We start from the raw sequence: 25,707 nt of genomic DNA, 5'->3' as shown, positions 1-25,707 counted from the left end.
TATGAACTTCTGCTACTGATACTCTGTACCCAGAACTCCACTTGCAAGAGCCATAGCCGATCACAAATACTTGTGTTAAACTCATTTTGACAGAAGTGGTTCCTATACTCAGCTCCTGCCCAACCACCTACAAAACAGCTCCTGAACTGTGCTATCTCCAGCCTTGTATGTTAAAGTAAGCCACCATTAGTTTTCTGGTCACCTAAATGTGCTGGGCTGCAAGTTAAGGCAATCTGGGGGTTGTTTCTTTGAGACTCTGCTGTCCATGCCATGAAAGTGGTAGCATCTGGAAGGAGGACAAGATCATGCTTAGCTGCTGGAGGTTAATCCCTTTGAGCTCTAGAGGCTTGGAAGCATTATTGTCCTGTTCTGGAGAGTGCCAACATACAGTCACACCTGTAGGGACAGTGCTTGCAGATTAAGGGCAAAAGGCTGCAAAGGCCCTGTCAGTGCCAAAGGGACGGATCTGCCTCATTATTAACAGGAAACTTCAGAATACTCTGAAAGTGCTCAAACAGCATCCAGGTAACCTAAGTTTGAACCTCCTGTCTGCCACAAACTTCTCCTCAACAAGTTACTTAGGGATTTGATTCTCAGATGTAAATAATGATAGTTCCCTGCTTCAAAGAGTAATGTGACACACTCATCATATAGGAAATGCTTATTATGCTCCATCTATCAAGGTCACAAAAGCTGGGAAATTAACTCCACATTCTGCACAGCATGGACAAATACAGAACACGGGAAATGACTAAAACAACCAAATACGAAACAGGAGGTTGCATGGGATATGTCACTCCCTACTCCAGCAAAAGATGTTCATATGAGGGCAGTTTACATTTTATTTTCTCTATTTTATGGTGCCTGGATGTAGCTATACCAGTAGGTGATGGTTTATTCTTACATTACAGTTATAGCTAAACTGACAAGACCAAACCAGTTCCTCTTCATGATTTCCAAAGCAACTTATTAAAAATAAATAAATCTTTGTGCAATCAAGTAACTAGACTACTGACATGTGTTTCAGCTCAAGGGCTCACACATTTCCCCACAGAGCTACTCTGGCTTTCCACTTCATGGCCAGCAGAATCAGTCCCAGCCCAGGTGACATGTTGAGAGCAGGTTCTGAACCACCACAACCAGCACCACAAATGAGGCTGTGCTTCCTAACAAAGAAAGTGCAAACAGTTTCACTGCAAAAGCCTGGGAAGTTGCAGCAGACTGGCATCATCTTAATGCCCACTGAAAGGATCTGGAAAGAAAAGCTAGGAGTACAATAAGGATTTACTATTGCATTCACAGAACAAGAGTGAAGGCACTAATGAAAAAGAAAACTTATCAAGATCTGTAACATTTTACTTAAGCTGCCTATTTATGCTGCACTTCAGAACTACTCATACTTTGTTTCTACAAGGCCCAGAAGAACAGAGCTCTCATTTGGCCTGAGCTGGAGGTGATTCTGCCAACAAAGCACACAATCACTGCACGACACAGTGCATTAGAGAAGACAAACTTCCATCTGCACATGGGTCCTACTTCCTATCGGATCTGAATCCTCAGCTCTGATAGACAGAGAATGGCAATACATCTCCACAACCTCACCTAAAGGCTCAGCTGCAACCTCACCAGGCAAGAGAACATGAGCAAAGGGCTAGTTTGAGCCAGCATGGCTGGGAAGGGCAGTATTGTTGTGTTTGGTGAGCAGCCGGGAACAGGGCACCAGCTTTTCTTGCAGTGTCTGCTGGCTCCCTCCTAGCTGCTACTGTGGAAAGCTCTGCAGCTGCCGGGAGGAACCTATTCGCATAACAAAAGTACCTTTCAAAAGCAGTCCGGGAGGGTGGAAAGAATATGAAAAAACCCTCAAAGCCACTGACAGCTACAGTTAGTATTTTTCAGCATTGCCTAAAGGTCTCAGGCAAGGATCAGGACTCCAATACTGTTGTGGTTTGTGTTTGGTTTGTTCCGTTCCCCCCTCTCCTAGCTTGGCAAGTTGGTCTGGCTCAAACCCCCAGTTATGTCAATCACGGTTTTCCCCTCCTCATTTTCCCTCATTATCCCTTATTTGTCCTTGTATCCCCTCCCCAGGCCTTCTGCCAATCACCGGCACCCCGCCCCAAGTTCCAGAATCTTCCAGCTAGGGTGTCGAGTGATTGGCTGGTAGGCCTGGGCTCCTCCCCTGACCTATCCCCATTGATCCACACCACCCATCAGTCTTCAATGTATGCAAATTTTCGTTCTGTGATTGGTTTCTTGTGTACCCACCCCCTTCCCTGTAAAACCTGGTCCCCGGAGGGGCCCGGGGCTCCTCCTCCGCTCGCCACCTTTGGGTGGCCACCCTGCACTTCCCCTACCCTGGATTAAACCAAGTTAATTCACCCAGCAGAGGAGGGCCGTCTCTTTTCTTCACTCCTGCGGCGTGGTTGCTACAATATCGGTGACTGTTTCCTCTCACCCCACCCACGGTCGGCACATGCTTCTGGCTTCGTGCCAGGGGAGTGCCGGTGTAGCTGAAGGTGGCTGGACTCTCTAAATCCCTTCAGCCGGGCCCCCCTTAAAAACAGCCACAGCTTCAGTTGCTGGCGCCCAACGTGGGGCCCCTCTGCATCGATTGCCTGCTCCTGGTCGGCCGGATTTGGGACCAGTAGAGCCTGGACTTACAATCTTCGCAAGGACCCTACGGATTTTGGACTCCGTCCTTTGGACGCAGCAGCACCCCGAGGTGAGCAGGCCCTCTGAGGCAGCGCTCCCCGGGGACCGGACGGGACCTCGAGCACCCCGAGCCGTCCGGCCGCAGGACCCGCTTCGCCGCGCTTTCCTTTGATAGCCCACCGGACACGTGAGTGTTTCGCCGCTCTCCCTGTCGTCCTCCCCAGTCCCCAGGGTGTTCTGCCGCCCTCCCTTGATTTTACAGGCAGGGGCCGGTGGGTGGTCACCTTTTAGTTTTCGTTTTTCCTTTTGCGTGGCAGATTGGGCTCGAAGTTCTTAGTAGTGGACATTTGACTTCGTGGGAAGTCTCTACTAGCTATGGGTGCTAAGCTGTCCACTGCCCAAAAGAGACTTATTATCCAAGTTGAGGGAATCCTTGTTGGGGGGGGAATTGTTTATGAAAAACCTGTTGTTGAAAAATTGATAAAATGGGTCTCTTCTGAGTTCCCGGAGGTTTCGCCTGACCTGATCAAAAATCCGGCCTTTTGGCAGAGGGTTAAAACTCGACTCTCGGAGTTGTTCAGGCCAGGCGACGCTTCCCTCATACAATTGGCCAGGCTTGTTGCCCAAATTAGAAAAATATTAAAAGAAGAAGGGAGCTCAGAACAGGCCACAGTTCGAGTTAAACGTTGCCCCAGTTCGGTTTCGCACCCCAGTTCGGTTTCCTCACCCTCTGTCCCGAATACCCCTTCCCGTACGCCCAAACTTAAAACCGGGATTCTGAAGGGGGCACCCCCCCAGACCAGCCAGGCGCAGGGAGTTCCATCATCCCCTGGCCCTCTCCAGAATACCCGGTCCCCCCGCCCCGAGAGTTCTGGCCAAACTCTCGGGGGCTCCTCGACTTGTCCTGCCTCCCCTGCTCCTGTCCCCAAACCCCAGAGTTATGTACCCCAGTTCGTTGAATCCCCAGTTTGCCCCGGGTCGCCTCTGGTTTCACAAGATGGCCGCGGCGTGGCCCAAAATGGAGGCGACCGCATGGTCGAGATGGCGGGAAAACCCCCATCCTCATCCCAGAATCCTTTTCTTCCAAGTTCCAACCCCTTCCTGCCTCTCGGCCACTCCCCTTTCCCCGCCCCTTCCCTCCCGACCTCCCCCCAGCTCCACCCTCTATCTGACCCCTCCCATCTCGTTTCCCCGCCTCCCTTTCCCATGATAGCTCCTCCCATCGTTCCTCCCACAATCCCGCCCCTTTCCCCGCCCACCGCTTGCCACTGTGCCCCGCCTCCTGCTCCCGCCTCCGGGGATGGCCCCTCGTTATCGGGCCACCCAGTCTCCCGCCACGCCCCCTCCTCCCCTTCTTCTGGTTCCCACGCCCCTCCCTCCGGTTCCCACGGGTCGGGGCCCGGGGGGGGGGGGGCCAAGGGCCGGGAACCGGAGCCGGCCATGGTACCATCGGTGGCTCCGGTTGTTTACCAGCCAGAAGCGGGTGGGGGAGTGCGTCGCCAATGGGTCCCATTGAGTCATTCACAAATTAAGGAACTGGTCAAAGCCCAAAAGGAGTACGGCCGGGAGAGTGAATACTTCCGGGGAGTGTTGGAAGCAACACTCTCCGAAGCAGAGATCACCCCCTTTGATGTCCGGCGGCTTTTCACTTGCCTGCTGAATCCATCCGAGCGGGTAATGTGGGAAGCCGCCTGGAGGAGGGGGGTGACTGAAGCCCTCCCGAGCCTGTGGAGTCAACCCCAATCGGGAGTTGATTTCACAGGTCGCCCTTTGGCCATCGACCAGCTCCTGGGGACCGGGGACTGGGAAGATGGGCACTCCCAGGCGAGTACCCTTCCCCGGGAGGCTCTTAAAGCGTCGGCAGCTGCCGCAGAAAAAGCCTTTTTGTTGCTGCCGGGGGGCGCGCCCCCAACTGCCTTTTCTAGAATCTTTCAGGGTCCAGACGAGGCCTTCCTTGACTTCGTGGAGAAGTTGAGGAAGGCCATTGAACATCAGGTGTCGGACGAAGGAGCTAGAAGCACCATCTTGCGGGAGGTGGCGTCCTCAAATGCCAACCAGGCATGCAGGGATGCCATCCTCAGCCTGCCCCTCCACCCGACACCGCAGATGGCTGATATGTTGGAAGTGTGCGCGCGCAAGGTCCCGCTATTGACCACCAGGGACAGCGAAAAGAGGAGGACTCAACCTCCCCGGGTCGCCGCGGCAGAAGAGCCCTCCACCGAGCAGGGTGTTGCAGCAGCTGTTTCGTCGAAGTCCTCCGCACCCTGCCATTTGTGTGGGAGGACTGGACATTGGATGCCGGACTGCCCCCTACGGGCAGAATTTTACAAATTTAAAAGGGAGCAGGGACAGTTGGGGGCCAACCCCCCAAAAAACTAAAATCGGAGCGCAGTGCCCCCCTGCGCGCTGACAAAAATCAGGCGGGCCATTTATCATCATCGCGTGGGGGGAAGGGAGATCAGGGACCGCCGCCAACTAAATGTGACCAATACTTACTGGACTTGACTTCTGTTTTACCAATTCAAACAAGACCTGTGCTAACGACCGCTTCTGCTTTTGCACCTTATAGGTTGCGGCTCTCGGAGGCTCTCCACCTGAGGACCTCCGACTTTCAACTCGTTGCTGTCGACCCGGAGTGCCCAGGTAACTGGGGACGGATTCGCTGCAAGTATGTTGTGGTCGGTGATACTAAACACACACCACCAGCGGTGAACATTATCCCGGGCCTCTTACCATCGGACCCGGGGGTGTTCGCCGTCGGCCTGCACTGTGTCCAGCCCCCCATCTTTTTGCCTAAAGGGCAGATTGTAGCTCAGGCAATCCCAGTGCCTGAAATAACCTGGGATTTACATCAAACACCAGGAAGCTCCACGCCAACCATCGCTTGGGCCCAGGTTTTGGGGCACGAAAGACCTCGCCTCGACTGTTATATTACAAAAGGGGGGGAAGGCAAACAACTAAAAGGCCTGTTGGACACTGGGGCGGATGTCACGGTCATTCCTTCTCGGGAGTGGCCGTCGCATTGGGAGTTGCAAACCGCGCCTGGACACGTCCGTGGTGTTGGGGGTTTACAATTGGCCAGACAATCTAAGAGCATCGTGCAAATCACGGGGCCGGATGGGCAATTGGCTTCTATACGCCCATTCATTTTGGATTATACGGAGCCCCTGTGGGGGAGAGACCTCTTAGCCCAGTGGGGAGCCCGAATTGACCTTCCAGCGGCTCCCCAGGTTTTTCGGGCGGCGGTCACTGATGAGCGCCCTACCTGGAAGCTCAATTGGAAATCAGATAAGCCTGTCCAGGTAGTGCAGTGGCCGCTCAATAAACAGAAATTGGCGGCGCTCAGGGAGCTCGTTGAGGAGCAACTACTTAAGGGCAATATCGTGGAGACCACGTCACCGTGGAATTCTCCCGTGTTTGTCATCAAAAAGCCCAATAAGGACAAGTGGCGGCTCCTCCACGACCTCCGCCAAATCAACAACATTATAGAAGACATGGGGCCTCTCCAACCAGGGATGCCCTCCCCAACGATGCTCCCACAAAATTGGGAATTGGCTGTGATAGATATAAAGGATTGTTTTTTTCAAATTCCCCTCCACCCGGACGATGCCCCGCGTTTTGCGTTCACGGTTCCTTCCATCAACCGTGAGTCCCCAAGCAAGCGCTACCATTGGCGGGTTCTCCCGCAAGGCATGAAGTGCAGCCCAGTGATCTGCCAATGGTATGTCGCTTCCTTGCTGTCCCCAATACGTGCAGTGGTAAACGATGCCATCATTTACCATTACATGGATGACATCCTGGTGTGTGCCCCGACCGCTGACATACTTGGCCACGCCCTTGACCTGACAGTCGATGCGCTGGTTGCTGCAGGGTTCGAGCTCCAGCAGGAAAAAATTCAAAGGGTGCCGCCTTGGAAGTATCTGGGTCTGGAGATTACTAAGAGGACCATTGTTCCTCAGAAATTGGCTATCATAACAACTATTAAAACCTTGGCGGATGTCCACCAGCTGTGTGGATCTTTGAATTGGGTAAGACCTTGGCTGGGCATACCAACAGAAGACCTGGCCCCCCTTTTCAATTTATTGAAGGGGGGAGAGGAGCTAAGTTCTCCCAGGACCCTTACCCCAGAGGCAAGGGTTGCACTGGAGAAAATCCAGAGACTCATTTCGGCTAGGCAGGCCCACCGTTGTCATCCGGGCCTGCCATTTAAATTCATTATTTGCGGCAAACTACCACACCTCCACGGGGTGATTTTTCAGTGGGACAACACCGTTAAAGGCAGGGACCGAGGCTCGAGTGACCCCCTCTTAATCATAGAGTGGGTGTTCCTCAGCCACCATCGGTCCAAGAGAATGACACAGCCCGCTGAACTGGTGGCAGAGTTGATCCGGAAAGCTAGGCTGAGGATCAGAGAGCTGGCAGGTGTTGATCTTGCGTGCATACACATTCCTCTTAAATTAAATTCGGGCCACCTAAAACAAAAGGTAATTGACAGCCTCCTGCAAACGAATACATCTTTGCAGTTCGCTCTGGACAGCTACCCCGGCCAAATTAGTGTTGATCGGCCGGCCCATAAATTATTCAATCAGGAATTCGTGTTATCTACAAAATCGATCCAGAGTAGAACCCCTCTAAAGGCAATGACCATTTTTACTGACGCGTCCGGAAGATCCCACAAGTCAGTCATGACTTGGAGGAATCCCCAAACTCGGGAGTGGGAGTCCGATGTCACCGAGGTTGAAGGTTCACCTCAAATTGCCGAGTTGGACGCAGTCGTCAGAGCCTTTGAGAGGTTCCCTGGACCTTTCAATTTAGTTACGGATTCAGCCTATGTAGCGGGTGTAGTGTCCAGAGCTGAAAATGTTGTGCTGCAGGAGGTGTCAAACCCAAAATTGTACGACTTGCTCTCCAAATTGGTTCAATTGGTCTCCCACCGAGAGCAACCCTTTTATGTCATGCACGTGAGATCACACACCGATTTGCCGGGGTTCATAGCGGAGGGCAACCGGCGTGCCGATGCCCTTGCCGCCCCTGTTCAAGCGGCCCCGCTCCCTGATCTCTTCAGTCAAGCCAAGATCAGCCACCAGTTGTTCCATCAGAATGCGCCTGGCCTGGTTCGGCAGTTCCATCTGACGCGCGAACAGGCCAAGGCCATTGTGGCTACATGTCCTCACTGCCAGTCCCACCAGCTCCCTTCCGTCCCTCTCGGAGCTAACCCCCGTGGTTTGTCCAGCTGTGAGGTGTGGCAGATGGACGTAACCCATTATCCATCATTCGGCCGCTTTAAGTTTGTACATGTCTCGGTGGATACTTTCTCTAGTGCTGTCTTTGCCTCTGCCCACACAGGTGGGAGGGCTGCAGATTGCAGGAAGCATATGCTTCAGGCATTCGCGGTCCTGGGCATCCCTAAGGTAATCAAAACAGATAACGGCCCAGCTTACAAATCCAAGGAACTGCGGAGCTTCCTGCAGCAATGGGGAATAGAACACAAGACCGGCATCCCCTATTCCCCGACAGGCCAAGCCGTGGTGGAGAGGACCCACCAGAGCCTTAAAAGGGTTTTGGAGCAACAGCATTCGGCAGTGAAGGTGGAGTCCCCTCACATCCGTCTCGCACGGGCGTTGTATACTATCAACTTTCTAAATTGCTCCTTTGAAAATCTCAACCCGCCCATAGTGCGACACTTCGGGAAGCACGAGGAGCTGCGACCTAGGGCCAGGCCCCCGGTCCTCATTAAGGATCCGGAGACCTGGAAAACGGAAGGGCCATTTGATCTCGTGACCTGGGGTAGGGGATACGCTTGCGTGTCCACTCCCTCAGGTCCGAGATGGATTCCATCAAAGTGGGTCAAGCCCTTCCGCCCTAAGCGGGGTGCAAGACCAGAACCGGTCCCACAGGTAGCAGAGGCGTGTTGGCGGCGGAAACGGAGGAACTGGTGGGCGAGCCACCATTAACCACGGTCCTGACCCCCCCCCTCTCAAGCCAGACCTTCTTAATTTATATTTCTGTTTCTTTTTAGTTGATCTCCCGCCTGCATGGACCCGATGACCATCATTACCCTCCTGACAGTCCTCCTTATCGAGGCTGGGGACTGTCAGGATGGGCCGGGTCCATAGTTCGGTCCGTCTTATATTTTGTTTTAGTTATATTCGCAATTGTCATCGCCTGCTCCCTAATGTGGGGATTGGTTAAGAGACTTCTGCTGAATGCCTCAGCGGCCAACATAAACCATCTGGAGCTTTCAGATGTCGAGGAGGACCCTGCCTCGACTTCAGACTCTGAAAGCGTGAGCGGTGGAAGCCTGGACTTTAAAACAGCACAAGAGACAACTGCCGCCTGATTATAAGGGACTGTTTGTTTTCTCCCTTCCTTTTCTTTTTAAAACAAAAAAGGGGGAGATGTTGTGGTTTGTGTTTGGTTTGTTCCGTTCCCCCCTCTCCTAGCTTGGCAAGTTGGTCTGGCTCAAACCCCCAGTTATGTCAATCACGGTTTTCCCCTCCTCATTTTCCCTCATTATCCCTTATTTGTCCTTGTATCCCCTCCCCAGGCCTTCTGCCAATCACCGGCACCCCGCCCCAAGTTCCAGAATCTTCCAGCTAGGGTGTCGAGTGATTGGCTGGTAGGCCTGGGCTCCTCCCCTGACCTATCCCCATTGATCCACACCACCCATCAGTCTTCAATGTATGCAAATTTTCGTTCTGTGATTGGTTTCTTGTGTACCCACCCCCTTCCCTGTAAAACCTGGTCCCCGGAGGGGCCCGGGGCTCCTCCTCCGCTCGCCACCTTTGGGTGGCCACCCTGCACTTCCCCTACCCTGGATTAAACCAAGTTAATTCACCCAGCAGAGGAGGGCCGTCTCTTTTCTTCACTCCTGCGGCGTGGTTGCTACAATATCGGTGACTGTTTCCTCTCACCCCACCCACGGTCGGCACATGCTTCTGGCTTCGTGCCAGGGGAGTGCCGGTGTAGCTGAAGGTGGCTGGACTCTCTAAATCCCTTCAGCCGGGCCCCCCTTAAAAACAGCCACAGCTTCACAATACCTTATGTAGAATATAAACACTGGTGTCTCCCTTTACTTTCCTGCTGGCGGAAGAACATACCTTAAGAAAAATCATGCAAGAAGGAAACTTTAGCATATCCTTGAGCACACTTTTAGAACTCTCATACAATTAAGTTCTCAGCTGTGCAATAAATTAACTCGGGGCGTAAAAGGTATTCAGGAGCTTTTAGGAGCCTGAACTCCAAAAGCCTGCAAACAGGCTGTAGGCACCCATGGCTGGTTGGCAAAATGCTCAATGAGAACAAGCAAGGTGAATTGATTTGTGCTGGAAGTCAACTGTATCTGGGGCTGCACCACCAGAGGTGTGGCCAGCAGGTTGAGGGAAGTGGTTCTGCTCTTCTACTCTGCTCTTGCAAGATCCCACCTGGACTGCTGCATCCAGCTCTGGGACTCCCATCCTAAAAATAATATGGATCTGTTGCAGCAAGTCCTGAGGATGGCCATGAAGAGGCTCAGAGGACTGGGGACAGGCTGAGAGAGTTGGGCCTGTTCAGCCTGAAAAAGACAAGGCTCCAGGGAGACCTCAGAGCACCTTCCAGTACCAAAAGGGCTGGAGAGCTGGAGAAAGACTTTTGACGATGGCACAAAGTGACAGGACAAGGGGGAATGCCTTTAAACTGACAGAGAGTAGGTTTAGATTAGATACTAGGAAGAAATTCTTTACTGTGAGGGTGGAGAAATTCTTTACTGAGGCACAGGGCTGTCCAGCAGAGCTGTGGATGCCCCATTCCTGGAAGTGTTCCAGGCCAGGCTGGATGGGGCTTTGAGGAAGCTGGTCTAGCAGGGATTGGAGCTAGAAGATCTTTACGGTCCCTTCCAACCTAAACCCACCTATGTCTCTCCAATCCTGATGGATCTCGAATTCAATCCCTGATCTTTCACTTCATCAGCTATAGAAACCCATACAATTCTGCCTTCCTTGGTGAGCTGTTACATAGTCTCTTTTCATTGCAAAGGGTGCACTTAAAAATATATTGATGAGCACCATGAGAGATCTTAATCAATTTCACCTGCTGGTGAAAGACTCCCAGAAAGGAAACATGAGACATCTGCAATGAAAAGTCTACAGATTTTTTTTAATCTGCTTTTAAGTGTTAAGCTTCTCCTGCAAGACTATCTTCCCTTTGAAGCACCTGAAACTTCTAGGCTTGTGAATGCTACATGAACTCTATTTGTTGTAAGATGATGTCCAAAAGGATAAAATAAATCTTCGCCTCTTAAAAATCAAACAAAGGAGGAAAGAAAGTGTCATTACCTCACCATCCCTTCAGTGGCTCCAGGCTTACCCCTAAAAATTTTAATAGTGGCAAAATAGTTTTCTTCTCGGTCAAACCACTTCAGTTATGGAAACTGCAAAATGGCTCAGCTTGTCTTTCAATCAGAAGCAAAGCTGGGAGAGAGATGTCAACTTACAGCATATTTCAGTACTGCCTACATTTGAGTGCAGCAAGCAGGAACACTCTCTTCGTGTTCCTGACCACTTTTGGAGGAATAACCTGCCCAGTAAAAAACACAGAGGTCAGCATACAGCTCATCACAACCATTCTGTTAGAGAAAATCCCCCATTTATCTCTGAATACTAAATGCTTTGCTTTTCTGCTTAATGTTACTCTTCTGGGTAAAAAAGGAATTCAAGTCCCAGAGACATATTATTTTTGCGTAATAAGGTTATACATATGGATTCAACTTAGCTAGGAAATGTCAACTTAAGGCTTGTCTTCATGAGGAAATTTACTGTAACTAGTCTACCAGTATAATTATATTGCTGTAGTTCTACTGGTAAAATTCCCCTGTTGAGCCTTATTCATAACAACAGCTGCCTTTATGGTTTATTTTTGTCGACTATGCCAAAAAAGGCCCCTGCTCCAGAAAGGCCACAACAATTTACAGGGGAGGAGGGGAAGGAGCGGTGCCAGTGTAACTGGAACAGTAGAAAGAATAACAGTATAGAAATGGCAGTATTTCTTTATATAATGAATTATTTGATACAAAAAAAAAAGAGTGAAATACTGTAAGAAAAGTATACTGTACATCAGACCTCATGGCAGGTGAGGTATGTGCCAGTTTCATGCTACATTTCATAGCTTTGGTAAAGGCCCCCAAGCCAGACACTGCTCTGCATCAGTCCCTCCGAGTGCATCCTTTTGTTCTCGCCTCCTCCCCAAATGCTGCAGTGCATTTTCCCAGGAGTACTCTTTTCCCCCCATTCCTTTATAGAAGCAATGCCTTGCCACCCAGCAACTGCCCAGGGCCCCTTGGACTGACCCTCCAAAACAAATGGGCATTTAAGACCAGTCCCTCTGGTTTACAGTTTGCATCTCAGGGACCAGGGATAGCTGGAAAGCAAAGAGCACTTTTTGCAAAAAGGATTTTAAAACAATTGCCCTTCACTTCGGCAGTACAAGAATGCTGAGCTAGACAAAACAATGAGCCATCTGTGCACTCTTCCCTCCTTCCCTTGTCTGTATCCTCTGAGCTTAAATCAGAGCTCCCCAAGAATGGCCGAGTCCCCCTTCACCTCCGCCCACCCTGTTTACATCCTGAAAAAAACAGTTTTCTGGCCTATTTTTTTTTCTTTTTGTTCTTAAGAGCCCTTGCAAAATCTTCCTTTAAACCTCAGCCCTTTGTCAGGTGGTATCCCATCTACCCAGCTTTGTCAAGTGATGAAAAAATGCCTCCCACCAGTGATCCGTTCCTTGTTTACCATCCCTAGAAGCAGAGTGGCACTCAGGAGCCCTACTCACCCCTTTGTCCAAGGAAGGCAATACCATCTGAATGGGAGACCACCAAGATTTGCAGCCCTCTTTTGTTAGCCTGGTGTCACTGCCTATTGGGCCTTGATTCAAAATTGAGATGACAGTAGAGAGGCAGCTGAGTTAGGTCATCACCACGGAGCATAGAAGAGAGAAACACCAATAGCTCAAATTTCACATAAAATTGGTAACTTTATTACCAGTGGTAATTTGTTGTTGCCAATTATAGTCAAAGACTCATCAAGAAACATGCACTATTCTAGTACTAGTCAAGAAGGCATGTTCCTAACACTAAAAATGCATTGAGGAAAAAACAAAGGGGATTAGGTATGAATGACAGCCTTCGGATCTATTTCTTCAAACCTTTATTTTGTTAGTATCTCTATTCCAGGCAGCAAATGGATTAAAAAATGTCAATGAATGTCAATGATCTCACAGCTGGAATGGCTGCACCGCTCAAAAATACTTTAACCTTCATGTTGCACTGAAAAAAAAAGCTGTTTTTTAATTCTTGATTTTAAAAACATCATAAACAGATCTTTATCACATAAAGCAACAACCTTTCACTAGAAGACCCAGTTTTGATCCCCAGTCACCTCTCTTCCTGGCAGGCTGAACTTGCTGGGAGAGCAGAGCCTGCAAACTCTCCCACATCTCCACTCATTGGAGATCAGAGTAAGGAAGCCATGTCTCAGATCAACTCTCTTCCAATGTGCCAAGATCATAAATGTGGAAGTTCTCTTGGCAAAAAAAACACCATAAAATCATCCACTTTGAGCACTATGCCCCTTCCCTGCAAGGCAGCAAGAAGCTCATCCTAACAGGATGCAGCACTGGAGCACAGACCCACAATCGAACAGGAAGTGGCATTTGCCTTCAATGCTCAGCACTAAACCTTCTTCCAATCTTTTTCCCTTCTTTTTTTTTAATTGAAAACAGTCTTTCTTGTAAATTCAACTACTGTGCTGTAAACATTAAATGAATTTCCTTCAATGCTTCAAAAAAACATTCCAAATCTAGCACAGTTCAAGAGTGGTCTCGTCCCACAGCCCCTGCACGTAAACACAGATAGACCGCAGCACAAAGCAGGCTGCTCTCTGTAGGTGGCCCACATCTTCCATTTCATTAAGGGTACTAACTACCTCCAGCAAGTGACATTTGGAAGCCAAGTGCACTCTGCCTTGGAGGAGGAAAATCAGATTTCCCTGCAGTGACCATAGCTTCAGGGGAGGTCTGCCTCCAGCAGTAAAACACAAGCCTTAGAGGGTTCTGGTGCATGGCAGTCACTGGAGGGACACCCTCAGAGGGACATAAATAGGCATGATGGTTTAACTGGGTTTTTTGTAATGTTTTTGTCTGGGAAATAGAGAATTGAACCCTACGTGATCACACTTGTGCATATATTTCATTAAAATGTCTAAACTCATTGGTCAAAATCAATCCAGGCTTTCAGAGCAAGAGTTGTCCCAAAAATGTCACATTTCTGCAAAGTATGCAAAAACAAATAGGCAGACAGAAGAGAAGGATCTACAGGTATTCCCAGTAAGCAAGTTTAAGTAGAACCACACATGTATTTCCAGAGAATCCACACAGGTGAGACTTGTTAAAAGTACCTTAATTTTAAGAAAAGCTCATTCTAACTCATATCTTTAAAGGTATGAAAAAATCTAATCACAAAAAAAAAATCAATTAAAAGACAGATTTTATTGTGCTGTGCATCTAAACTACTCTTTCCTACTCTGACAGATTCTCAAATAAACTAGCATTGAAAGAAAACACTTTTTTTTTTTTTTTTTGTTACAGAACTCCCTAATTCTATGGCCTCTCCCTTTGCACTCTGCCGTGAACCTTCCTCTCTCCCCTCTGCCTCAGACAGAAGACCAAATGAAAAAATAACCATTACATTTGGGGTCAGCCTTTGATAGGCAAACAAGACCTGGGAAGAAAAAGGAAGTCCAGAGTATGGTGCCCACCTTGGACCCTCTCTCCTCCAAATCCTACCTCTTGTACTGCTTTCTTAAACTGCTGCTCACTGATATCCTCTTCCATGTAATTCTCTTTAGCTGGGGCAGATGCTTCACCTCCAGCAACCTCTCAAGGTAGACATGCTGAACTTTACAAATCTTATCTGAAATATGGATCTACCACCTCTCTCTAATTTACCATCTTCCAAAAGGCCCTCTGTTTTATCATGAAAACAAAGAGGGGCAGAGTCACTCTCCACCATTTTAAAAGCATTCAGTTACCTTGGAGCTTGGTGTAATATTTCAGCAGTGCTTTAGGCATGTGGTTTATAAAGCACTTAGGGACCCATTAAATAGCAAAATTTAAGGCTAAAGGCTGGCAAGCTGAGGGCAGTGAGCTTTTAAATTTATGAAAGGCTACAGAACTAAGAGGCCACTAAAGTGATAGCTGTCAGCACCACTCCATCCTACATTCATGCAGGTTCAAAGGAGAAGCCAGCATGCACTCAAAAGAAAGAGAGGACTCATTCCAACTTCCAGGCTATTTTCTAAATACTCTTTTCAAACTCCTTTTATACTCAGAAAAAGCCTTCCAGAAAACATCCACCCCTCTGCAAGCCTTGTATTGGTTACCTGATCCACTTTTGCGCTCCTTTTTTTCCTCCCAACTCTAACAAGCATCCTTGCCCTTTTACAAGTTAAGGTCATTCAGAGGATCTATACAAGCAAGCAGAACACAAGCTGGACTGAAGATCTTGAAAGGCTCCTGCTTACCCTCACCTTTAATAGGGAGGCACCACCCACAGAGACAACACGTTATCCCGGCATGCACCGCTCCCTCCTGATCCAAATGGAAAGCAGCACAAATCAAAAGGACCACAGCAAGTTGGAACCTGTTGTCTCAGCGGGTGGTACCCTGCATCTGTAATAGAGATGAAGGCAGCTGTAATCTCTCTGGTTTTATGCAAATGGGATGCTGCACTTCGGCTCCTGGCTAGGGGCCAGGAAAAAAAAAAACAAAACCAAAAAACCCCAAACCCCACCACCCTTGTCAGTATGAAGCTGATGTAGTAAACATCAAAACACAGTTGGCGTGTCACTTTGCGGGATGTGGGAAGACCACAAATAAAAATCTTATCTCAATCTATCCATTATTTAAGCCTTACTTTCTATTTCAGCTCTGAATTACAACCCTGCAATTTTAATACAAATAAGACTATTCAAGGTGTTCAGGAATTCTCTTGCATCATGGTTTTCACTTTCCATGCACTTTAAAGTGTTCAGAAAATGAATGAGCACTCAAACTACAGAACAGTGAACAGTTAAGTGGAGATTCAAACCTTAGGCTTAGAGCAAACTGAAGTCAGAAGCCAGTCTGGGAAAAAACATTTTCCTTCTTAGTCCCTGGACAGCCCTGCAAACCTGTGCCAGCACAATCTGGGGCTGGCAAACACTGTGGCACCACTGTCATCTGGTCCAACCTTCCTGCTCATGCAGGGTAATCCCAGAGCACATGGCACAGGATTGCGTCCAGACAGTTCTTTAGTATCTCCACAGCCTCTCTGGACAATCTGTTCCAGTGCATGGTCACCCACACAGTAATTAGGTTCTTCCTCATCTGCAGGTGGAATTTCCTATGCATCAGGTTCTGCCCATTGCCTCCTGGGTCAGAGACTCCTGAGGGAGTCAGCTGAAGCTGGCACTGCCGCTGATAGAGTCTGAGTCCAGCTACACCTGCTGATGCTGCCTTCCTCATGCACCTGTTCTCCACCAAGGAAGAAGTCACCATAATGTTTGTAAACTGCAGGAATGATCTGTCCCTTGACCTCACTGACGGCCTGGCATCACAGCACGAACCTGCAACTGCCAGCTAAGGCACTGGCTTTGTGCAGACACACAGGGACATGTTCCTTGCTGCTGGCATTGCTGTGGGCAGCTGCTGCCAGCAAGGGGTGGAGAAGAGTGCAGGACTCAGCATCTCCTTTCCCACAACTGCACTGGCCACATGCCTCCTGCCAGCAGGCTGCACACACTCACCACTGCAGTGCAGAATCTCTTCAGAATGCAAGAACAGTCTGAAAAAAAGGCCCTACTTTAACCCTGCTAAATAGATTCAAGAAGTCACACATTTGTTTTGATTAGAAAGAAGATAGAAAAAGCTAAAAATGGAGTATAACTTGCAAAAACATACTGGAAGGATTTTTGCTGCCACTCAAGTTGTGCAACATGCTCAACTGGAGAAACTTATTTCCATGCAAGCAGCTTGGCATGAAATCCCACTGAAAGGCCTGTGGTTCCCTAATGCTGTCATGACATCATGATTTAGGATTTTTAGAGCTATCAGCCCAGCACAGCTGGTGTCATGGTTGCCATTATACCATGAAACACTACGGGGTTTTAAATGAAAAAGGTTTCCTTGTTTTAAATTCTTAAGATTTCTTCCATCTTATTCTACAGATTCTTAAAACCAGACTGGTTCTGTAAGCAGAGTACAGCTGATACGTAAGCAGAGCAGGAAACAGTGCTGCTTTAACTGAAAATAAATCTGTCAACAAGGAGGCACAGGGAGAGCTCTACTTCAGACTTTTCAGGTTCTTATTAAAAAATATAAATTAAAGTCAACATTTTCACATTATTTGCTACATCTGTTTGCTATTCCATTATAAATAAAAATACGGGGCCTCCAATTCAGTGTTAGTTCACTCAAAAAAAAATCAAAAAGACCTTTTCATTTAATACTGCATTATAATTGTTCTAGACTGTACTGCATTACCATGAGAGGTCCACAAGAAGTAAGCTACATGTTACCCAAACTGGACAATTAACAAGACCTTTGGCAGTGTTCTGTCTTTCCCTTTCTAAAGTATGAAGGACAGCAAGGCTATGGAAGCACATCCCTGATGTAGGAATCCTGCTGACTGTCACAAGCAGATCCAGCTCTGCACTCTTTGTAGACAGCTGGGAAACAAAAAAAAAAATACAAACCCTTTCCTGTCTCCAGAGGCCAGGGCAATTGAACAAAGTGCCACACTGGTATTAAAGGAAATATACCAAAGATTTAAACTGCCCTGCAACCCCATGCTCCTGCCAACCATTCTACAGCACACTTTACCTGGGACAGCAGAATCCCAAAGCCCTTCAAGCAAAAAAAAGACATTTTCTTGAACAAAGCTTTATTAAATTCCCTGTCAGAGAACAAGAACCTCCTGAGTGCATAGGAAAATCCACCACATTCCTACAGTGTGCACCCAGGGCTGGGCTCGTGATGTGCAATTCCCGCAGCCATTAAATTTCCAGAGCAGTTTTAGCAAACAGCAATTGCTCTTGGGAGTGAGAACTGCTGGTGAGTGCTCAGCTCCTTTGAAAACCTTCTCTCACATACCAGCTGGTAACTTCAGGTTCAGTGTATAGGAGATGTGTAGGTCTTGACAGCTCTACCACATGCATAAATGTATATTAAGGCTTTTGGACACAAGGGAGAACCAATCTACTCGACAGGACAAATACTATTAAGCTTTGTAGCTCCAAGAATGAGGCCAAATTAAAGGTGACAGACAGCAGACAGCTGAACATCTCAGGGCAAGTGACACAAGGACAGTGCTGTGGAGCTGGGGATGCTGTTCCAGCCAGGAGGGAACACACACCTGATCTATGAACAAAAGCACCATGTGAATGCCTACACGTTCACAGTAAGATCTCTTGGGAGGGAAGGAAGCCTTAAACTTCATTTCTTTCACTTGCCCTACTTTTCCTCTGGCACTGCAACTATCAATTGGGGTTTGTTGTTAATGGCTGCTTAAATGTCCCAGGCAGATCTCTATGACATAAGGGCCCTGTATAAAATCCAGACTTGTTTTCTGAAAAACAGTTCTGTAATCACAAACACAAGGAGAAAAAAAAACAGGAGAAACTGCCTTGAGGAATGGGTAAAGCGAAAGAAACTGCCCAATTGCTGCTGTTGCAAGAGAAGCACTTTGATGGAAAAAAAAAAAGGTGGCTGAATCTTAACCAAGACAAACAAAAGAAGGAAAGGGACATTTATCCTGCAACTATAACACAGTGCAAAGATAGTTTCAGTGAACAGTGACAGCAGAAACCTTGTGCCATTTCTGGCTGGTTAAAAGGCCATGTTCACAGCCCCAAAATCATGATGGACTGGCTACTGCTACTCACTTCAACTGGAGTTAAGGAGTAAGGTCAGCTAACGAAAGACAAGAATAGGGTTAGCTCGTGCTGCCTGCTTGGTCTAATCCAAAGTTCCTGCTAGAAACCATTCACACCAACAACCTAAGATAATAATTTAATTACTGGAAAAAAGACAGTCAAACAATTAGAGTTTCAGGCTTCTGTTACACAAATTGGCACTTTATACAGCAGCCACTGGAGTGGCAGTCTGCTGACAGTAACACTGCTGTGCCAGCAACAGCAAAAATGCCCTTACAGCAGTTTTCCAGAGGAAGGCATTTAACATGCACAGGGAGAGGTCAGGATTTAAGTGTACAACCATAACAGATTACAGAGTGTGAAAAACACAACAAGAGAGACAGTTAAAAGAAAATTTCCCAACAAGTTGAAAGAAATTTAAAGAAAAACTCACTCAACACTGAAAGGAAATATACTGCATTCAAAGCCTGCAGAGGGGAACACAGAATGTCTTCTACATGCAAGCACAGGCATACGTCATTGTTTTTGAGACCAGGGCTAGAGTGTTCTCAACAGAAAACCAGCTGTTCAAATAATATGAGCAGCAGGACAGGGTTTTACCTACACACCCCCAAAATGCAACACAAAACTCAACACACAGCTACAGAACTTAAATGACACTTACTCATGTACTCTGTTGTCTCCATACAAGTCACTTAACCCAAAGCTGACGTAGTGCCAGTGCTCAGGAACATTCAGTGCTGGGTTTCCCAGGTTTCTATACATGCTAACATAGTCCAGAGGGTCAGGTCCTCCCAACCTGCATGAAAAACAGAAATATTCTTACGTAAGTTAGTTCGCTCAAGACAAAGGGTAAGTCTCCCCAGGTGCTAGAAGAGGTTGTACAAAGACCTGATTTAAAACAAAAATTAGAACATTCAAATTACCTCTAAAAAAACAAAAAGATTGAGGAGAAAGGTTAGGTTAAGTCCAGAAAGCTTTGAGCACAGGAAGACAAAGTACATGTGTGCAACATGCTAAAAATGTTTTTAATGTTAAAGCATAAAAACCTCTGGAAAATCATATTAAAGCTTCCACAAAACACAAAGAAAATTGAAAAACTGTACTAGTAAAAGAGCAATGGCTGTATCTGCATTGCAAACTCTTAATTCAGTCCAGAGGCACATACCTCAAAAAAAGTGATGCTATTCCAAGCAGACTTTGAAATTACTAAGTTTTGAAGAGAGTAATCCATACTTTTGAACACAGACAAAATAGTTCAAACAGTGGAAGAGAAAAACATTAATTCAGTAAAACTAGCAGCAAAACTTCTAAAAATACACCACTTGCATTAACCAAGAATGAGTAAAAAGCACCACTGTACTCTGTGCATCAGCATTAGAATGGCTTCCTTAAAAGAACATAACTCAAAAGTTAATGCAGCACAGGCAGGTTATGCTACACAGCAACCACCAAAGCCTGCAGCCACCCTTCCTGCTACAAGGCACAGGGAATTGAGGCTGTGTGCCAGCAGAGAGCAGAGCACATCCTCCTGCCACTCACGTCACCTCTGTCTGAGCAAAGACAGGACAACTCCCTGCTGAAGGAAGGAACATGCTGGACTGTTTTGCTGTTTGCCCTGTCAATCACAAAACACCTACCCACAAGCAGTTTTGGCACAGCTGAGCAGCTGTTTAACCACTTTGTGCCTACAACACACTGTGTCTTCAAGTAGAACTCCCAGCTGCTCCAAACAAGAAAATCCAAACTCACATGACCCCATTCACTGGAACAAATGATTCTACACATCAATTCCTCTCATGTCTATTGTCTGAAACAGACCCTTACACAATCATCTGCAGGTTTCAGGGCATGGCTGTGCTTCCTTCACTTGTCCTGAGGGTTTGTGTATCATGATACACAGTCTCCATGGTTGGACAGATGGATCCAGCCCTAGTGACAGTGAGACACTGTTTTATATTCTCTGCCCTCCTCCTGTTGCCCAACTTTATCAAGTCTGTACAAAACAGCTTATCAGCTTGGTGTACTAAAAGGCCTCTCCACAGGTGTGCTGTGCTGCCTTGCTCCTACTGCTGCTGGCAAAAAACCAGAGCAGCTGCCTAACATGACTGACTTTACGTAGGACAGCTTCCCACTCCTAAGTCATATATTGCCATCATGGTGACTGAGACCAGTTGCAGCTTCTCCAGCAGGTCAGTCAAGGATGCAGCCCAGGATACTAGGGCAGGACAGAGGGGATGAGCAGCTTACCCCCAGTAGTGGCACAGGTGTCCATTTTCAAAGGCTACATCAGAACAATGCAGCCTCCTCATGGCATAAAAGGCAAAGTGGTGAGCAAACACAGGGAGAGTGTATCAGACCCCATGATGAAGCTGAGTCTGATCTTCAGTAGACACCTGAAAAAACCTGTTTTCAAAGTCTAGCAATAGTTTGAAACACTCAGGAAAAAACAAGTCCCCTCTGACACCCTTTTCTCACCTGTTCCCTTTCACTGGCATCAGGTCACACTGGAGGCTGAGGTCTCGACCAGAAACACCCATCCAGGTGGCTCTGTTCAGAGCATGGCACCTGTGTCCTGGCCAGTGCTCAGCCCTCCAGGGATCCATGATGGAAGCAGTCAGATGGAAGCAATTCCAGCCAGGATGGTCACTCACCCTGGAGGAGTGGCAGTGACCAGCAGCAGCCACACACAATTATTACTGGACTGGAAGGATCTGGAGTGAGGGAGGTTCATGCACTGACCAGTGGGAGAGGTTAGTCAGTGGTCAGAGCAGCTGTGTGGGCTTTGCAATGAAGGGAACACTGCTATGCAACCAGCATCTCCTACATAAAGAAAACCTGTTTCCAAACTGGGTTTAATAACACTTTAGAAGTCAAACAATCAATGCTGGAACACTGCTGACACAGGCACTCTGACACTGACAACACACAAGAGAAACCTCTATACTGCCCTTTTCAGGACAGGGACTATTCCTGTCCCATGTCATGAGCACATGCTTTTCCCTAGGGCTACTCAAACACAATTGTCAGGTCTGTTGCAGATGGCAAGTCCTGCCTAGGACAGCCTCAGGCAAGCCAGACACTTCTCCCCCACTCCTGCCAGCAATCCTGTGTTTGTCTCCAAAGGCCAAACTTCTCAGGAGAGCTGCAGCACCGCACCCCCAAGAGGTGGCCACGGCAACGTGGCAGCAGGTGGCCTGGAGAAGCTGAGCTCAGCCCTGCCCAGAGTTCACATGCTGCTCAATTATCCAGTCACACCATCTTTACTCGCTGAGAAATGTAGTAGGCTTGTAAGAGATATAGACTAAAAGCCTGCAGCAGTGACTAATTAAATTTTGAACAACATATATCCAAGCCATACACCTATCCCAAAACCACCGTAACTGCACAAACATCCAGCATGAGCTTTAAGCCAGCTACCTGCAGCACTCAGTAACACAGCCATGGCAATAATGCTCACCAAAGGTTAGTCAGCACAGATATTTATCCAGTTTCGGTGGCAGGTTTCACTGCTCTCTGTCGGCACTGCTGAGGTACATCCTCCTCCCGCCCACGGCCGCCGCGGCAGGGTTCGACCTTGTATCACAATCTACATATCAGTACATGCACTCACACAAAGAGCTGGAAGCGTTGGAGGATTTTATTAGGAAGAGCCCAACTTCAAAGCCAGAGGTACAGTACAAATTTGTTACATTCTCTATTCATGGAGCTCATTCAGGAGCAGGAAGGGCAGCCTCAGGGGAAACCCTGTATTTGCATCTGCACCAAGAGTCTTCTTTTGACTGATGTTAAGAGACCTCTGAAGTTTGTGTGGAAGGAGAAACACAGAGGAAAGAGACCCACAATGGAAAGACATTGGAAAACTCCTAATTCATTCACCCTGAAAAGTCCTTAGTGTATTGTTTGTAGTTACTTCCCAGCAGCTGACAATAGGATTGCTTTTCACAGCCACCTTCTGACAACCCTTCAGAAGTAGCCTGTGATTCCCAAATGGCCGCAGACCACAGCTCACTGCACAGGTTTTTGAGAGTATGGCCTAAATTTAAGACAGGTGATAAAAACCCAGTAGTTGAGCCCAAATTATGCTTATTTCAAAACTTATCACAAAAAAAAAAAAGAACAAATTTGATTTTTTCACCAGCAATTCTATGCAACAAGATCTTTCAATCTGAGATACTCTACCATATTTTTTATAATAAAAGTGGATACTGGATATCAACAGACAAACTCCATCTTGGTGCACAGCCTTCACAAAGACAGACAGAAACTCTTCCAAGAAGTTCTGATTGGATCCCAAGCTATGCAAATAGCATTTTAGAAGACTAGTTCCGTTAAATAATCCACATGGCTAAACTCCTTTGTGCAACAGGCATGGAGTTCTGCAGATTCTCCAACGTTACACAGTTAGGATCTGCTCTGATCTGCAAGCCAAAGACTACAACGTCAGCTCCCTGAACAAAAAAAACAAATCGCTGTTAACCATAGAGAAACTGATACATATAATTAAAAGCTGATTAGTGTTACAATATTTCTCCAAAGGCAGAGAACCTCATTCAGCCATTTCCTCTTCTAATCTAAACCAGCTAATAGCTGGCAGCCCAGGCAGAGTAGGACAGAGAGTGTTGTGGCAGGAGTTGTTCTACCAGACATAACAAAACCAAGCTCCAAGTTTCACCCAACAACAGGAAGGAAAGAACTTGTGGCGCCCATGGAGGCTTTACCTCACACAAGCATTTCCTGCACAGGACAGCAGTAGAAAGCTCACCTTTACAACAGAAGCTCTCAGCTCTCACTGCTGGCTGAGCTAACAGCTGGAGGAACCACTAAGTGGAAAATGCCAGGATAAACAGGCCTTCACATTACTTCTTACTTGCAACCTGCCATCACTGTCAGCAGTAATCATTTTAGTGTTTGAGCTCCAACTGCAGCAAAACCCTCATCAATCCCTTAAGCAACAAGGTTTCTTCCCAAACAAGGGTCTTGGCCATTCTTCACTATAGACCTAAATTTCCCTCAACCTCCACACATCCTACACCACTATAGGCAGTATGCTTTAAGCTGTCGATAGAAAAGAAGTGCTAACGTGACTGGAAACGCTTCGTATCTAAGATTAGACATAGCTGTAAAAACAGACTGATCAGACCACCACCAAAGTACTGATGTGCATAGATGACTAAGAAATTTATATTTTGAGGTCTCAGATTTGCAAAATCTTATCTCAGCCCACTGTGTCATTTTAATACAATACTCTCCTAGGCACTAAAGGCTAACACACAAACTTCTTGCTAGAATCACTTAAAAAACTACACTTCTGTGGACAACAGCAATAGCTTTGTCTGTCAGAACAGCACACAGGGAGGATGTTATTCTACTGTTGTTCAGGACTCTAATTAGATAAAAACATACAGGTTGAAGTGAGCTGTAAATAAAGAAGTTCAGCATTTATTAGTTTTTTTCAAGTGCTGGGGTAGGGACTGGCCAATGTCATGTAAAGCAAACTTTCAGGGGTGACTTGATCGTGTTCCTTAGCCCCAGAAGAGGGGCCTGACCAGCTAAGCGACAGCAAAAAGCAAAAGGAACTCCTCTTCACACGGGATTAGACGCTAGACACTTATCTTCATAGCTAAACATCCAAGAACTTCCTTCATGCCACTCTCCCACATAAACAACTGCTGTTCCTGGTGTCAGACACTGTGTCAGCAGAGACACTGCACAGCAGATCCACAGTCTGTGATAACACATGGCTGTGTAAGGGCAAGGGAAGCTGGCACTGCCCCGTGGGCTGTATGGGTACACAAGGCATGTGTCCGGCCTGCAGGCTGCAACAGCGGCTTCACTCTGGTCACTGCTGCCACACTGGAACCCCAGGGTCCCGGCAGGAGACAGAGCTCCTGCCTCCTGTCCAGGGGGAAACTCCAGACCCTCACCTTCTGTGGGAACACCTCCACTGAGTAAAACACACTCCCTTTTCCTAAGATCTGCCCCAGCTGGGGCCTTCATCAGCAACCCCTCACTCAGGGACCCTCCAAATCACCCCAGAAACCCCAATGCATTCTCCTGATTTCAGTGCACACCTCTCTAGACCCTTCTCCTATTGCCAGCACATTCTCCCCAGGAGCCCCCTCCAAACATACGCCCCAGGCAACCGACTGCACCCCCAATCCCTCCATCCCCCGCTGCACGTCCCCAAAACTCTTGCACCTCACCCCTAACACAGGACGCAACCCCCAGTCCCTCTCCCCTTGCTGCAACCCTCCCCAGCCCCTCCAGCTTACCCGTGCAACGTCTCCAGCCCCCGGGCTTCTCCCAAACCTCTCCCGCTCCCACCACTCCTCCCAAACCCTCTCCTATCCCACACAAGGCGCCGGCCTCACGGCTCCCCCCAGCTCCACGCAAGACCCCGGCCCCATCCAGGCCGCCTCACCAGTACTTGAGGATGGCGGTGACCTGGAGCGGGTTGGGCTGGTCGGGATAGAGGCGGCGGCATTCGCCGTAGATACCGTGCAGCCCCGGCGGGAACAGCGACGGGAAGGACGCAGACCCGGACCCCGAGCCGGACCCCGGCCCGCCCGCGGGGGGCCCCCCGCCCGGCCGCACGCCCTCCATGTCCCGGAGGCGGCTGGTCCCGGCCCGTCCCAGTTGGTGCCGAAGCCGCTCCGCTCCCGCCAGGCGCTCCCGGCCCGGCCCGGCCCGGCCCAAGCGGCTGCGCGGAGCCGCGGAGGAGGGGCGGGGCCTACTGCCGGGCCGCGTGAGTGACAGACCAGCTCCGCCAATGGCGGCGCTGCGCGGGGCTCCGCGCGGAGGGGGTGGGGCCCCGCTGCAAGGGCGGTGTGAGTGACAGGACGGTCGGACCAATGGAAGCTCGCGGGCCGGAGGGCGGCCGCGCCTCTGCCCCCGCCCTTCGCTCCGTTGCGGGCGCGCCCCCTAGCGGCGGCGCGGGGGCCCGCGGTGGGCGGGGCGATGCCCGCGCGAGGCCGTGGCGGGAACGCGGAGCGGGTCCCTGGAGGAGCGGGAGGTCCCGCACCCGGGCAGGCCTGGGACACAGCGGGGGTTCTTACTGCTGCCTTTACACCTCCTCCAGTGCTCAAGGCACCTTTCCTCTCCCCGTGCGATCTCT

At 48.6% G+C, this 25,707-nt stretch overlaps 1 protein-coding gene across 2 annotated transcripts in view; it reads right to left on the bottom strand.

Annotated features, from left to right (window-relative positions):
• The window catches only part of SUFU (SUFU negative regulator of hedgehog signaling), a 95,679-nt gene extending 70,426 nt beyond the window's left edge, over positions 1-25,253 (bottom strand). The window contains exons 1-2 of one of the 2 annotated variants that reach the window (XM_066554327.1): positions 25,015-25,253; positions 19,255-19,389 (exon numbers count right to left, since the gene is read on the bottom strand). In XM_066554327.1, the coding sequence (XP_066410424.1) occupies positions 19,255-19,389; positions 25,015-25,196 (317 nt within the window). In that variant the 5' untranslated portion in view covers positions 25,197-25,253. The remainder of the gene's footprint in view (positions 1-19,254; positions 19,390-25,014) is intronic. The other variant, XM_066554328.1, reaches the window with a different exon arrangement.
• Positions 25,254-25,707: the final 454 nt, after the last annotated feature.

Source organism: Molothrus aeneus, chromosome 8, assembly GCF_037042795.1.
Source record: "Molothrus aeneus isolate 106 chromosome 8, BPBGC_Maene_1.0, whole genome shotgun sequence".
Lineage (NCBI taxonomy): Eukaryota > Metazoa > Chordata > Aves > Passeriformes > Icteridae > Molothrus > Molothrus aeneus.
Note: the sequence above shows the minus strand (reverse complement) of the source record. Positions and strands in the feature narration are given on the sequence as shown.